This window comes from Callospermophilus lateralis, chromosome 1 (genome assembly GCF_048772815.1).
Source record: "Callospermophilus lateralis isolate mCalLat2 chromosome 1, mCalLat2.hap1, whole genome shotgun sequence".
Taxonomy (NCBI): Eukaryota; Metazoa; Chordata; class Mammalia; order Rodentia; family Sciuridae; genus Callospermophilus; species Callospermophilus lateralis.
The window spans coordinates 174,094,536-174,111,930 of record NC_135305.1 but is presented as its reverse complement, the minus strand read 5'-3'; the positions used below and the strand labels follow the sequence as shown (position 1 = coordinate 174,111,930).

Genomic DNA, 17,395 nt, shown 5'->3' with positions numbered 1-17,395 from the left:
TGGAGCTGATACTTGCCTCTTTGTAGTTTTATAGTCCCAGATCTGCTCTCAAGAAACACTCAGAACTTATTAATAACATTGCCACCTGCCAGCCCTTCAGATATTTAGAAATTGACTCTGTCACTCCTCTCCCTCTTCAAGTTGTCCTTTCTCTAGTCTAAACATACTTACCATCAACTATTCCTCAGTCTGTTTCTAGAACCTGCCACCTCAAACACCTTTCCGTGACTCTTCTCCAGTTTGTCACTACTCTTCTTAAAAGAGTGCTCAAAGAGAATGTGACCTTTCTACCTGACATTTTCTGTGTCTGCAGTGGTAGGCATACAAGTAGATTTTCTGAGTTCAGTCACCTGCTGTCCCTGTCCCCTCTCACCCAAGACAGTCTGTTTGTTTTAATGTTGTGAGGACACACATGATCTTCAGCAAGGGATTTCATCAGTATAAAGAATGCCATTCCTCATCACTCTATCATTTCTGATTAAGATTATTTGGCCTAATGTACATTACATCCCGCACCAATAATGCCCAAGCAATGCTTCGATGTTCTCATTCCTCTTTCTAGACATCGCCTTATTATGTACTCAAACTGCAGAAACATTTTTGTATGAAGATGAAAATGAAATTTAAAATAAGTGGTTAGAGGCAGAGAAAAAATTGGAAGGATGGGCCAGGATGGGCCTTGGAGAGAGTGCTGTACAGAAACACCCAGTGAGCTGGCTTTGAATCTGAATTATCCATTTATCCCTCATCACCACTTTTTCAAAAACTAAATTGATCATTATAATCAGATGAGAAATAGCTACCTAATAGCATATGCTTAGTATATATGTACAAAGCTCTGAAATAAGATTTCAGGTACATAATTCATATAAGTCATGTGATGATCTTTTGGAATATACTATTATTTCCATTTTAAAGTCAGGAGAATTAGAACACAAAGGTGAAATGACTAACCCAATAACATTCAGTTAGTAGGTGGCACTGGATTTGGGCTTGATTCTGCTTCTTTCTGAGTCCAACCTCTCTGTAGTTCTATACCACAATCTCCCTTAGTGGATAATGTCTGTAACACGTGTCCACTTACCCAGAGATTGAAAAAAAAAAAAAAAACTTATGGCAATTACTTCTCCTGTGATGCTCTTCCAAATAGGTGGAAAGTAGGAAAATGTGTTGCTTAATCTGCGGTGCTAGAGATGACCTCAAAGCATGTTCACAGGGCAAAAGAACAAGAGAAGAGAAAGGGCACACACCAGCCACAGTATTGGGCATCATATCTTGAACCGAGTGGAAATATATCTGTGCAGATTCTCTCACTAGCATTTTTGGTACACAAACAAGATTTCAAGGTGACTGTTCAGCCTAAGAAAACAGTGTTTTCAAGCACTTTTAATACCACTTTAGCAGCATTCACTTGTATATAAATCATGTGCTAATTTATTCATTAAAGTAGCCTGTACTTGGCAACATTTTATTAACCTCAGTTTATGTTAATAAGATCCATACTTGTATTTTTAATGCATCTCTTATAATTACTCCATAATTCTGGCTTTCCTCCAATATGGGGCTAAATCCTTACCAACCCCCAAATTGCACTCCATATCCAATGAAAATTAGTTTGAATGACAGTATTAAAGAATTACTTTGGAAAGCCCAGATTTGGCAGAGAGCCTATTCCTATACCTAGACATGAACCAAAATCTCCTGGGGATTTTCTTACAAAATGACTGAGTTCCTTTGCCATCTATTGACACAGAATCTCTAGGGAAGGAACCTCTTGGGAATTGAGATTTTCAGCAACTGGTTTACAAACCATCACTTAAACACTAGTATCTAAGTGAATTTCCTTCTACAGAGGTCCATTGTGACTCTTGAAAAATGCAGGAAACATGATATAATAAGATATATCTTAAAGACATAATAACCAATCACCTCAAATGATGCGATAAATCCTAGAAAAACGAATTACCCATTTATTATTAAGTGCTGATGTATTGTTTCTTTATTTCCACAGTTTGGGTAGCCATTTTCATGTCTAGTTACTATAAAGAAATCCTACAGACACACAAAGAAAAGCACCAAGTAAAGACCAAGTAAAGATCATCAGATAGATTTACCTGGTGGAGCTGAATGATAAAAAACCATAATTAAAAAAAATGTGTTTAAAAAAATCAATGTAAGCAACCAAAATAAAAATGAATTTTAAAACCCAATCTAAGAGGTTACAACAGGATTATAAATGGATGGATAATATGGAAACTCTCTCCTATCTGACACCCATGGTTGACATTGCTTATCAATCATAGCCCTTTTCTTTGCTACATCCAGAAATGGCCTCAAAGTCCTTTTCAATCAAGCATTCTATGGTACTCGTGCCATAGCTCTAACTATAGGAACATGGTTTCCCTGGCTAGAGTGAGTATATAAACTGGAATTACAACCTCACCCATCTTAGGCTATATGTTCCACATAGGACAGGTGAACCTGAAGGTTCTCATGCAGACAAGATCCTAGAAGCAAATCACCTGGCTACTGCTCATATTCCTGTTTGTACTGATTTCACATTTATATTTTTGAATAGGAGTGTCCAGAAATCAGTTAACTGCTAAAATGTTTCTAATACATGGAGTATACTCATAGTATCTAAACCAGTTTCTGCTCATGATAATTCTAAGATCCACTTCGAGTAAATGCTATTAGGGAGACCAGTTGAGTTTCAAAGAGTGTCAAAATTAAACATAGGATTTGAATTTAAAAATCCTGTGTCATTCTGCTTTCTCTCTATTGATAGTACTGCATATTTTCTTCTCTGGAGATTCTGGAATATTATCTCCACACAAATATATAATGTTCTGGTAAATGAGAGGGCAGACACCACAAGGACACTTGGTGGCTGCTGGGTTTCCATTTTGAAAGAAGGAAATAATTATAATTAACTTATCTAGGGTTTCTATTATGGCTATTGTTGGTTCCTTGGCCTCTACTGCCACTTCCCAAGTTCTACTAGGTAGAAACCAATTTAAGACCACATCTAGAGTGACATCTGGTTCACCAGGTTGATTGAATCAAGATGACAGCCACTGTGATCAACCAATAAGATCAGAAAGGGCAGACTTACCTCATCATAGATGCTGTCATTCCTGCGAAAGTCTCCAGCCTTCCTGGGAAGAATGTGGACATGAACATGCTGAAAATGTGTAAGAAAGAAAAAACACAATGTGATTATCTCTCCATATGTTTTTAGACTTGACAAGTGATGCTCTCATGAAGCCCAATTACTACACATTGGTTCTTTCTGGATTAGTTTTCAGAGGAAGATGATGTTCACCTTCCACAACAATATCTGAAATCTGCTGAGAATTAAGAGGCACAAAACAAGAGAGAAGAACTTAGTGGCATATCTGAGTTGGAGTGAAATGCCAGAATCTTTTAGAGGCTCTGTGGAATTATTCATAGTTGTCAGTCTTGGTTGTATTTAGCCAGTGCTTTGAAATGACAGTGTGTCTTATAAAAGATGACCATCGTGACTCCGAAACTGACAAGAAATAAGAATCAGCTAAAAAAGAACTGCATGAATAAATGAATGAGGAAAGGAAGTACTAAGGGACAGAATTACAGAATCAGGAATTTTAATAATAATCTTACAATGGTAGAATAGACAGTTCTCATTTGTTGAACTTTCATTTACTATGATAAGCGAAGCTCTGTGCTTGATAAAATTTCACTTAATACTCATAAAAATCCCATTCTAAAATAATCTTTATTTTGCAGATGAAGAAATCGGTGCTCAGAGAGGTCACTGCCCCACAGGAAGTGGTAAGAATATGCACAGGAAGTGAGGTCACCTGGCTCTTGCCCTCTCATTTTTCATCAGCAAAGGCACTGATTCTGTGAACTTAATCTCTTAAACAGCCCATTTCTCTAGTCTACTAAGACACCCAGGTAATATACATAGCAATGGTATTATGCAGAGATCATGAATCAAGGCTTACAGCATATCTAATTCAATATACTCTTCAAGGCTGAACTGCCATTTCAAAGTTTTACTTTCCCAATAGTGTCTATTGTACCTCTGTTCAAGTTAAACCTACTCCTGCCCTTGAGTTATGTTCCCACATTTATTACAAACCATGGAGAGGAATGTGAAAATTAAAAGCCTAAATCTGGAGAGGCAGTCAAAGAATCAAACCTCATCCCTGATCACGCCTACCCTTTCTTGATTACTACGATCGGGCTGTGAAACTCCAAAAGACCTCAAGAGAACTAAGATTAAGTGTCCCAGTGGTTTTGTGTAAAAGGAAGGGAAAATGATATGCTATTAAAGCAGAGGCAGAGAGCAAGGCACTCCAAAGTGAATGAAGCAGAGAAGAACTTCACACCAGCCCCTGGCACGCAGCCTCTCAAGAGTGACATGCTTCTGCCACAATATTCTCCAGTCAGCGATAAAGCCAGTCATGGGATCCCTCAGCAACTGGGGTGAGTGTCTACTTATGTCACAGAGACTGTGGGAGCATAGGGGCAGAGGGAGGAAAAACAAGTAAGGAAAAATAAATCACAAACTACCCAGGAACCAGCTTCTTCAGAGAAAGCCAGGCCGTGTGGCCCAGACTCCCATCAGCAGACTCCAATCAGAAACTAACTGGAATCCACAGACTGGATGATGGAAAGACCAGGAAAGTGCCACAAAAGAAGGAGATAGCCCACACTTAGAACTTCTAAAACCTGCTGTTGTATCCTTTCTTCTTTTCCCACTGTCCTTCTTTCTCCCTTTGGTGCCCCCAGCCTCCCATTTTCCAAAACAGTGTTCTGCAGTCAAACTGCCTAACTAAGGACACTGACCACTTAATAGCCACTTATCAAGAAGTACAATACATTCAGTGTAGACGAACCTACCATGTAACTAGCTATGTGACCTTGCCACAGAAGACCTATGTCCTACCATCCTTGTCTATAATGACAACTGCGATAGTTCCTGCCTCGCAGAATTATTAAGAATTATTAAGAGAAGCAGATCTTCTAAGTATGCAGGTACAGCATGATTACCTTTACTACTCCAAAAAATGTTGTTTTTTTTTTAAATCTTAAAACCAAGCAGAGATCAGATTCAAGAACTAATTCTCTTACCAGCAGTAAAGATATTTTAAAGGCTTTTTGAATGGCACATTGTTAAAGCATCTCTTTTGACCAAAGTTTGTTTCTGTTGCTTTCACTAGAAGTTCTCAAACTTCAAATCATGCCTCAGGATTGTTAAAATATACATTGGTAGGACCCCAAAATTTACATTTCTAATCCCACTCCTGCCAAGAGTACCAACATGGGCACCAACATCACTCTCTGTTTTACCTGCCTGTCCTCCAAATTATAGGGAGACCTATTTCTGAATGCTTCCCTGGCTTCCTGCACTCTGAGGATCCCAGTGCCTGTCTTTGGGGATATGGTAGTTACTTATCACCATTAACATATGGCAGGCTGTGAACACACTTTAGGGGAATGTCATAGAAATAGGCGTATCCCTGTCTTCCACCCCCACCCCTCACTTTTGTCTTCTGAGTTTAGTGTTCAAAGCTCTCTTTTTAGGCTCTGTTACCATCCAGTGCTGGAAATGCCACTCTTGATCACTGGTAACTACTTGAAACTCACCATGACACCAAAGACAGTAAACAGTTCACTGGGTAGGTGATTTTTTTCCTCAAGGGCAGATATCTCAACTCAGCCTGATGTCTTCACGTAATTCTTAAATGACAGGCTGATCCCACCATCCTGACAACCCACTCAGCTTGTCAGAACAGGGAGAAAGTGACATACCCAGCTCAAAGCCTCAGTGTTGTGAGAGTATACTGTTGCCATGGCCTTCCAACCGAATGGAACTCTGCATGGCAACCATGGGGATAATTTGCCATACCCTGTTGAGAGTAACTTTAATATTAATCCATGGTGATCCCAACTTATCCTTCTGAGTGCTAACAAACCATCCATTTAATAAAGTGTTTTACAATTTAGCTAGGGATCGAAACTTGGTTTCTGAAATTGGAAGAATATTTTGCAAGTCTCATGATACATTCATACTGAAAAATTTTTAATTCAAATAAAATTTTACAATATCCATTATCACAGTGAAGTATCTGAGAAGTCCCTCACAAAAGACACTTTTTCAAATTTGATGCAATATTTCAGTAATTTGTTATGGAGAACCCAGCTTTTTTTTCCCCCATGAAACATGTACGTTTTTCTACAACAAGTGTTCATTCATTCAAAAATATTTAGTGCCATTCTAGAACCAGGAATTCTGATGACCAAGACAAATCTGCCTCTGTAGAGTTTACACATAAGTGACTAATGCAAAAAAATAAACAAATTAATAGACAATTCAATTTCATGTTGACATAACTGTCATGAATAAAGATGTTTGGGGGAAGAGCTAATAGCAATGGGATACTCCAACATTTGAAGCTCAGGAGGAGAAGTAGGACTCAAGTTTATGAAAACAGGAGATGGTGAGCACCAATAATCTAGAAAAGAACTTCCAGAAGGAGGGAAGAAGCCATCAAGAGGGTTGAACCGCTGAATGCCTGAGTTGGTGTCAGTGAAGTCAGGGGGACAAAGGCACAAAGCACCTAAGATGCTTAGTTACCATGAGTCATTAGTGAAAGGTGAATCAACACCACACAAAGACACTACTTCACGCCCACTGGAATGTCCACAATCCAAAGGACTGACACAAGATGTGCTGGTGAGAACGTGGAGAATGGGAATCCTGGAACCCTTTTGTTGGGAATGTAATGATGCAGCTGCTTTGGGAAAGAGCTTGAATGTTCCTCAAAGAATCAACCACACAGTTATCCTATAACTCAGACTTCTACCTCTAGTATATATGCAAGAGAACTGTAAATACTTGTACATGAATGTTCACAACAATATCATTCATAGCCCACATGACCATCTACAGATAAACAGATAAACAAAATGTGGTGTATCAAGACAACAGAATATGATTTGACATATAAAGGAATGAATTATGCCTCATGTGAAAGAATCTTGGCACAAATGGTCATATATTACATGATTGTGTTTATGGAACACCCAGAATAGACAAATTGACCAAGAAAGAAAGAATAGCAATTCTCAGATCAGAAATAAAGAGTCAATGGCCCAGGATTTCTTTGGGGATGATAGATATGTTTGACAATGATATAAAGGTGATGATTGTATGACTTTATGAATACCTATAGAACACTGAGTTGTATACTTTAATAAGGTGATTTCTGTAATAAGAGAATTATATTCCAAGAAATTGGTTATTAATTAGCTTTAACCGCAGTGAGTGGTAGGTAAGGAGAGATAGCAACACTGATGTCACTTTTGGGGACTCTGCCCTGCCTATACTTCTGCACTGCCTATACTTCTCTTTCAATCGTTTTGAGCATTTGTGTTTTACTCATAATCACCTGAGGATGTAGTGTAGTTAATATTGATATACTGTGTCCTTGTCAGACTGTATTAGAATTCAAATATAAGGAATAAAATCATGGTTGGGGGAAAAGGCAGGGAAAGCTACAGAGTTACCCTCTTCCCAACAGGTGACCTACAGTCTCATTCAGGAGCCCCATGTGAACCCATCTCCCCTAGACCTGCCCATGTGTAATTTTAGAGGGCAAGTCTTGCCCTAAAGAATAACAAAAACAATGTTGTAGGTGGAAGACTAATTCCTCTTCACAAAGACGTCTAATACCTGACCTGTGAATATGTTAGGTTACATGCCAAAGGAGAATTTAAGTTGCAGATGAATGAAGGCTGCTTACCAGCTGACCTTTAAAAGCAAGAGAGTATCTTGGATTATCTAGGTTAGTTGAATGTCATCACAAGGGTTCTTAGAAGTAGGAAAGGGTGAACATCCTCAAAATGTTAAACTTTGTGCTTCAAAGGACAAGCAAGAACATGAAAAGTCAAATCACAGAAAGAGAAATTTTATTTTGCAGAACATATATTGATAAGGGACTTGTATCCAAATTAGAGAAAGAACTACTACAACTGAAGAAGAAAGACAAAAATCCTAACCAAAACTGAAAAAGAGAGCTTTACCAATAAAAGCTATATAGCTGAGTGTGGTAGCATATACCCATAATCCCAGTGGCTTAGAAGGCTGAGGCAGGAGGATTGCAAGTTCAAAGCCAGCTTCAGCAACTCAGCGAGGCCATAAGCAACATAGACTTTGCCTCAAAATAAAAAATATAAAGGTCTGGGGATGTGGCTAACTGGTTAAGTGTCCCTGGGTTCAATCCTTGGTACCAAAAAAATGCAGAGAGCTGGGGTACAACTCAGAGGTAGAGCACTTGCCTAGCATGTGTAAAGCCCTTGGTTCAATCCCCACTACTATACAACAACAAAAAAGCTGTATAAACAAATAATAAGCATGTGAAAAGATGCTGGACATTCTTAGCCCAAAACCACAGGGAGACACTACTTCATATCTATAAAGGTAACTATGATAAGAAAGATAGATGATAACAAATGTTGGCAAAGATGTGGAAAAACTGGAACCCTTGTACAAGCTGATGGGAATGTAAAGTGATACAGTTGCTTTGGTAAACAGTTTGGCATTTCCTCAAAAGGTCAACCACAGAGTTACCATTTGACCCAAAGGCTAAGCTTGCAGCAATTTGTTACAGTAGCAAACAAAAAACAAATACAAATGACCTTCTGATATTTTTATTGCAGAATATACATATTTATCTCATCTATACAACACTTCTATGAAGTGTATATTATTCTATCAATTCTGTAGGTGAGGAAAATGAGACAAAATTTTCCAACAGCATGACTCAGACAAGTGTTTATGTCTATTACTCTGTCCGTGAAATTTTGGATTATTACTAAAAGCTCTCAACTTGAAAAAAGCAAATGTATTTACACAATAAGACTGTTTCATTTGGTGATCATCATAGTAAAATAAGTACAGTCCAGAAAATCTGGAAGAACAGGAGAAACTTTAATCTCAACATCAAGCAATAACAATTTCTTTTCTTCATGTGGAGGAATAAAAATATAAATTGTCTCCATTGCCCCAGAAGTACACCCTGAAACAAGAATGCAAGAGCATGTAGTGTATGTAGAAGGTGATCCCTGGACACCCCAGTAAGGGAATATGGAAAGACACAGGAAATGAAAGGCAGCCAATAAAGGATGTTTATCAAGGAAGTTGTCACTCTGTGTGCCTAAAGCTTAGTTCTAGTAGCAAACTCTGGGAGCCAGGATATAGCATGCACCTTGAAGTCATCCTACCCTAGGGTCTAGGGAAGTTGGGTATTTATACACCAACACTTATCCTCATTGCCTGAGAACTTCTCTGGGGAAGCATTAATGAGTTAGCACTTCTACTTTCCTCCACCTTGGAAGTGAGAACAGGTGTCTGGTGTCAGATGGATGAACATATCACAGCTGCAGGGTCACAGGGGTGATGTGATGTGATGTGACCCTATTTGCAGCAATGCTTTTCAAAGTGGTGTGCTCATTTCTAATATTTGCAACCTCATAATTCACTGCTGGTTTGATAGCTCAAGGGTTGAATACCCTTTTCATTAGAGAGTACAGAGAGATAAAGGTCTGGTCAATGGGTTTCAAATTACAAATCACAAAGTTTCCAGGACAAACCTGGGGTAAGGGCAGTGTGCAGTAGAAACAGGAATGGTACACAACACAGGAAACTAGACCTCAGTTCCCCCTGCCCAATACACACAGAGGAGCTCCACTATTACCTGTGTGTATGTTAGGATCCCATGTGCAATTCCACTTGCAAAGAAGAAAAAAAAAATCTTTTACTTTAAAAAATATAAAAAAGATTTTTTTTTTTTAAAAAAAAAAAGACCTGTGAAAACAACCTGGGATTATAATTGGAAATATTGGTGGGGACTCACTGTATCTAATTTCTCCATTTTATAGAAGAGAAAAGTGACTGTTCTAAAACCAATAGCAAAGCCATTATAGGCCCCAAATGAGAACCCCAAATCCAGACTTGTCTTCCAGGGCTTTCTACCACATCTTACCTATCCTACCAGTCCCGGATCTCAGAAACATGGAGGCCTATAAAGAAGCACCCTGGTGTGCAGGTAGTGGATGTGGATGGCCAAGGTTCAGGCCCTGACTCTGTCTCTTATGGGTAAGTCCCTTAGCTTATCTGCCCTCATCTTTCAACTGGCCATAAAACCAGCATCCTAACACATAGGATTATTGTGCTGATTTCATGGAATGTGTGGGTAAAGTTCTTAGGCCAATGCTGGCACATCTTCAATATTCAGTACATTCTAGCAATGGCTCTATTACATGAAACCATTTTTGACAACCTGCTTCTACTCTGAACCGGAGGACTTGGCTCTGTGTTGAACCATGCTGAACACATCCTACCCTGGGCCATCACTACCCCCAATTATCCACATGGAAGGATTATGCCTTTCTTGATTTGCAGAGGCTTCACCTTCTGCTACTAACTTTAGAATCAGCATGAAATCACTGAAAGCCACGTGGGTGTAAAATAAATGTCATTAGAAATAATGCTGCTCACATAAGCCTGAAGTCACTTCAGCACGGGCAACAGGAATGAAAGCAGTGGTCTGTCGAAAGGCAAAGGATTCGCTAATGGTTTCTGATTCTATGAGTTCCTTCACTGGCGAGTGCTCAGGCAGCTCATCCGCCTTTCCTGAAACACAGGAGATACTGCTTTCTGCGAGTCCAAATGATCTAATGATCTCAGGAAAGCTCAGAAACTTAAAGAAAAAAAAATCAGTTAAAAAAAAAATAAAATCCAGACTGTGCAGAGGCCCTATAGAGTTTTGTGGCTTAACAATTGTGTTTTTAAGTCATACATCACTGGCAGCACTCCAATGCTGAGTTATACTAATATATCATAAGAGGGATGGTCCTCTCATGATATACGGGCGCCGTACATCATCCAAGCACCACAGCTTTGATGATATATTGCTCCCAACCACAATGAGAGTTTAAAGGAGCTTTTAGCAACCAGACAGTTTTAAATTTCAAATTTTCTAAAAATTAAGGTCTTTTCATGCCAAAGAAAAGCAAGATGATGGAATCCGAGGCTATATAAAGTGTCACTGAACTCTGAGAGCCTGGCAGTGTGTCTTTTCCTTTTGGCTTCAGGCTCACAAGGTGGAAATAATTGGCAGGCTCTTTTTTCAATTCCTCGTCTATGAGAACAGAAGCCTGGGGAACTGAGCAAACATGAGCAAGTGTCAATGCATCTATTTTGTCGATCAATTTCCCCCATCTTGCACACTGCCAGCATGAGTAGCTCATCACGGTCCCAAAGTACTGGCTTGCACGAGGTACTGTGATAGGCACTGGATAAAACCAGGGGAGATTATTTTTGCTTTCTCTGTTTTAAGAAGCTCTTCCCCTGAAATCGGAACAAAAAAGAACAAATAATAAGTAGATCAGGTTCCTTACCCCTCTCTCACAAACTCGGGGGAAAAAAAAAGCATATGTAGGCAGAAAGCAGGCCTTTTCTATCATCTGTCTTTGCGAAACACAGGAAGCACTGACTGCAAATAAAAGAAAAATGAAAGGTGAATGGCATCTGGGACTCTCACCCAGAGGAGGAAATGGGAGCTATTATCATAGTTCTGTCACCTTTTCTATTTTACTGGTATGTTTATAAGATGGTAATGTGCCTTGTGAGAATGGACCCACTTGTTTAAAACCCACTCACTTATGGGGGTAAAGCAATCACTATCAATTAAGAAAGCAGGTGTTGAAAGAACTTTTCCTCCTCCTCCTCCTCCTTTTTTAAAAATCCCACTGCAATAAACAGAACAAAATGAGAAATCTCCCTACTGTTTGTATAATAGACCCAAACAGGAACAGTGAGAGACAATTACATTTCAAGTGGCGTCTTCCATTTTCCTTTACTAAGTGAATTACAGGAAAGAATGGTGGTAGAGTTACCGCCATGGAGAGAGAAACATCTGGCCATGAGGAATTAACACAGTCTCCCTTCCCATTATCTTGCCTCTAGTTTTTCACTCTGTTGGCTTCCTCTATTACATTCTAACTCTCAAATTACTATAGATTCTTGGTGTCCATTCCCCTCCCCATTCAAAGGGTAGAACATCCTATTGCCACCAAATAGAACCATTTACTATCTCAAAAAGCAGTCCCAGGCTTTCTTACTCCTTTAACAGTAAATTAACTGCAAGGAAATGAATGCATCACCTACTACTCTCAGGCTGCGGGTAAACTATGTAGAAGGGACTGGCTTTGTATCTGGAAAGATGCAGGTCCTTTCATGGGCTGCTTCTGTCCATGTAGCCCTCTTCTTCTAAGGAGGACACTGACACGTTATCTAATTACTTCTTTCACATGAGATTTTTAAAAATCTTTATTTACATATTTATAGTAATACTATACCCCTCACCCACTTATTATTTTAAAGGTCTTTTCAGTTACAACATTAGCTATCATTTACATGAGAACACTATACACTAGGAACTGTGCTTTGTGAGGATTCTTTGCTCACTATCATCATAAAAGGCAGCAGTAATAATCGCTTCTATTTATAAAGCTCTTATTATATGACTGGCACCTTACGCCAGGAACTGAGACACTCTGTCTGCAATTTCTTAATTATTTATCATAAAACTCTATGATATATATATAACATCATTGTCATTATGTATCAATGAAGAAACAGAGAACTATGGAAGTAGTGGGTCTACTCAATTCCAAAGCTCAATATGATCAGCACTCCTGTGTAGTGAAACCCAGTCCAGCCCAAAGTCTACCCTACTTCCCTCCATGCAGTGCACCCTCATGATATTAAGCTCTTCTTCAAGAAAAGCCCAGGAAAGAACAGATTTCTAACAAATTTGAGTCTTATATAAATATCCTGTACTGTCTTTTGACTTATGATGGGATTCAGTGACATAACATCAAACCAGATCTACAAAACCATAACTCAAAATACAGGGACCTCAGGTGAGATCATTCCTACTGATTTAGTTATGATCATGCAAAAGGACAAGTAAAAACCTGGGTCAACCATTGTAGGATGAACAGCCTTCCAACTCTGCCATACATTCAGGAGCTCAGAGGCTCTTTGTGAACTTTGCTGTTCGCTGCTGTGCAGGGACAGTACCTTGACATGCCTCCAGTAAAATGACTTCAAGAGACACAGAGTATTCCAGGATGTGTCACAATTGTACTTTATCTGAAATCACTGCAGTGACTGTGCTTATAATACATTTCTTGGTAGAAAAAAATAAAAATAAATGTTTTTCCTTCCCTGTGGAATCACTTTGCTTTTTTTTTTCTCTCCTTCTTCCTCTGTTTTCCAAAAGCTTTGTGTGTGTGTGTGTGTGTGTGTGTGTGTGTGTGTAGTCTTCATACTCTTCAGGGTTCTTCTGACAGCTTTTATCACAAAGCATAAATGATTACATATTTTTTTCCTTCTATGAATGTAGAACTTTTTTCTCCTGATTATCTCCTTCCCCTAATATCATGTTCCCAGGATAGAGAACACATTGATTAAATGCTCAATGGATAAATGGATGGATGGATGGAAAGCTGAATGGATAGATGCATAGATGGGTAGATGGGTGAATAAGTGAAAAGATGGATGGGATGATGGATGGGTGAATGAATAGATGGATGGGAGTGTAGATGGTTAAATGATGGACAACTACCGTATTCTTGATTTCTTAACTTGCTTAGAAAAATAAAACACATGTGTATTGATTTTCTTGATGAATCCTGTTTTTCCCCCCTCTCCCTGAAAACTTCTGTGCATAAAGGACACGGTCTACGAAGAGCCATTATGATCACAATACACCACCTTTCCTCACCGTTGAAAAATATCTTTTTTACCAAAATGCAAATTTGAAGGTTTTGTCTTTCTAGTCTCACATAAGTCCTTTTTAAAAAACTCCTCAAATATGTTCAAGTGTCTGAAGCAACAGCTTGTCCTAAAAATAATCAGCAATGCAAGGACTACCAAGGGGACATATCCACTGCTTAGCATTAACTTTAATAACAGCCACCGTGGATCTCCCTCCAGAGAGAAGAAACCCACCTTTTCTCTGGATAGATTCTGACCTTCACAAATTAATTCCAGGATGCTCTCTTTGCTAGACAGAATACCAAGAATATGTACTTTTTATTTACACACTGTATCAGAACATTAATCCATAGAGTTATTCCCTCTGGGTGTCTTTGTATTGGGTATACAATAAAGGATTTGGATGCAAATGAAACAATGATGGCATTTTTCCTTGTCTTACTCATTTTGTGACAAATGCACATTGCTTCGCTATTTGCCATACACATAATTACAGTTCTTTAATTTATGTTTCAATAAAATGTATAATAATAAACGTTTACTGCTCCAGGAATAAACATTCAAATGAAGCCTCTAATGGAGGTTACATGTTTCGAAGCAGCACTGTGGCTTTCCAGAAATCTCGCCCTCTACTTAATGAGCATCATTTCCATAATCTGTGCATTATGCTAAGCCTCCCTTTAGGAATATTTTACAAAGCAAAATTTTGTGAAATATTATGAGTCCAAAGGGAAAGAAATGTTAAGGGGATTAGCAACTTGTCCTGTTCAAGGGACAGGACAAGCTTTCATGTCCCTCCAGAGACTGTAACACAATAATTATGGAGATGGCACTTCCTAATTATCTATCTTGCTGGGTACATGATCACTACAGATTTTGTCTGTAGGATCTGGTTAAAATAAAAGTGATAACAAACCCAGAAAGGTCAGCCATGAAGGTCAAGATTGTGCTAATTCCCTTTCTAGTGCTAACAATAAGACTAGGAACTAGAATTGTAAACTTGGGGGAGGGTCAGGAAATGGAAAAATGGACACTCATGGACCTAGAAAGAGATAAATGGTTTGAGTATTAAATGATCACTCTGAAGCAACTGAATTCAGATAAAATCCTAAGTTGAGCTGCACATTGATGATGATGAGCATTATTTTCAACGTGAGGTTTTCCAGGAAAATTACTTAATAGAATGTGATATCATTATCATTTCAAAAGGTTAATCTCTGCAAATATTTTTTTGCAAATGGTGTTCTAAAACACAGATGCTGTTAAAAATGGCTAAAACATAATGATAGATTTATTTCCTCTTCATCCAACAGCTATGACTGGGTTTTTCAACTGGAGAGAATAGATATTGGGAGAAATCAAGAACCAAAGACTCTCCACAGTGTGACAAGTTCCAGATAGTCCATCTCTGTGGAACAGTGCTGAAATCTGCTCAGGGGACAGCTGTCCCCTCATGACAGGTCGGCCAGCTTTACTGGTGTGTTGGTGCAACTGCCTTAAATTTTCTCAGCAGACACTCATTTTAAACAGTCAGAAGCTGTGTTTCTTTAGTACAAATTAATGTCTCCAGGTCTTCATGCTGCATTTTGAGTCTGTGCTCTTATTTACTGTAGGAAATGGGGCAAGAGCTAAGAGCTCCACCATTTTATGACTTGTTAAGAGACATTCTTACCTTGTTCTCACTGTTAATGCAAAAATCTTTCAGATGAACATCATCTTTCCTTAACACAAACTGAATCTAAGATTTTCAATATTTCAATATGGCTCGTTTCCCATCTAATTTCAACAAAATAAAAATTCAGCATAAATAAAATTTGGTGTGATTTCAGTACCATCATATGCCTTTCCTGGATTTTTGTCACATCATACTTTTCTCTTAGTACATGAACTTTTGTTTCCCTACTGTTCCTGAATTAGAATTAGGTAGAACCATCTTTTGTAGGGTTACACTTCCTTTTTAACTCTAATGAGAAGCTATTTATTTCGGAGTCGAATAGTTTAAGTGATCGCTTCTTCTAAGATGGAATAAATCTTAAACTATAGAGCAGCTACTTCCTGCAAAATTTTTGACCCAATATGCTAGGAGTATACAACTATTAAAATTACCTCCTTATAAAGATATTTACATTTTTTTTGCTGCAGTGTTATTCAAAATATCCAGGATATGGAAACAATCTGTGGATGTATAAATGCATTTTATTTTTTAAAAAAACCTTATGTATATATACATAATGACATATTATTCACTCTTAAAAAGGAGATCCTGTCATTTGCCGCAATGTGGATGAAATGTGAGGAATATGCTAAGTGAAATTAAATTTAAAAAATTAAATTTAATAAATTTAAAAAAGATTGGATGATCTATGGAATAAAACTTAGTCAAATATACAGAGAAAATAAAATAGCCATTATTAGATTAGGACATAGAGAGAAAGAGGATACGAAGCAGAAGATATGTAGGATGGACAAATCTACAGAGCTAGTAACAAAAGTTAAGACAATAGGTAAGAAAAATGTGCAGATGTCCCTCGATATTCATGGGAGATTGTTGCAGAACCCCCAAGGGATACCAAAATCCATGGATGCTCAAATTCCATATGTGAAATGGTACATTATTTGCATATAACCCCTGAAACCCTCCTATATACTTTAAACTTTTTCTAGATTACTTATAATATCTAATACAATGTAAGTACTATGTAAACAGTTATTATACTATATTGTTTAGGGTATAACAGCATAAAATATAAATCTATACACATTCAGTAGAGATATAATTCTTTAAAAATTTTTAAAATTTGTTTTAATTAGTTATACATAACAGTAGAATGCATTTATACACTTTTATATAACATAAACAGATGGGGTATAATGTCTCATTTTTCTGATTGTACATGTTGTAGAATCAAATTAGTCATGCAGTCTTATATATATAAGGAAATAATTTGTTTCATTCTACTGTCCTTCCTATCCCCATTATTCCTCCCTTCCCCTCACTTCACTCCCCTCTACCTAATTTAAATCTATTCTTCCCTAATGCCCCCTCCCTTATTGTGAATTAGCATCCACATATGAGAGATGCAATTCTTTTTTAGAATATTTTTGCTACACAGTTGGTTGAATCTGCAAATGCAGAACTCATGGATATGAAGGGCTAACTACTCTAATTTGGGATTCCTGCTAAATTAGGTTTTATTTGCTCTTACCACAAAAACAAACATTAAAAAATAGGTAAGTATGTGAGATGACATATGTTAATTTGCTTCACAGGAGTAACCATTTTACTATCTGTATGCATCCCATAATATCATGTTGTATATCTTAAATATACATAAGAAAAATTATTTTAAAACAAGCCACACCTTACCTTCATAAATGAGAATCTTTTCAAAATAATCATTATATAATAATACTGGGAAGTTTGCTCCCAACCAATTCCCCACAAACTGCGAGCACTGATTTGATAGCTCAAGACACAATAAATGACTCCGATTAGGCCAATGATCCTCAGTTTTATGGGGACATCCTAAATCATATCTTGGTTTGGGTCTAGAA

The 17,395-nt window shown here is 37.9% G+C and overlaps 1 protein-coding gene across 7 annotated transcripts in view; it reads right to left on the bottom strand.

The window, feature by feature from the left end:
• Positions 1 to 17,395, bottom strand: part of Fhit (fragile histidine triad diadenosine triphosphatase) — a 1,398,971-nt gene that overhangs the window by 193,066 nt on the left and 1,188,510 nt on the right. For all 7 annotated transcript variants that reach the window (XM_076867894.1, XM_076867918.1, XM_076867902.1 and 4 more), the window contains one exon: positions 3,116 to 3,184. In XM_076867894.1, the coding sequence (XP_076724009.1) occupies positions 3,116 to 3,184 (69 nt within the window). The remainder of the gene's footprint in view (positions 1 to 3,115; positions 3,185 to 17,395) is intronic.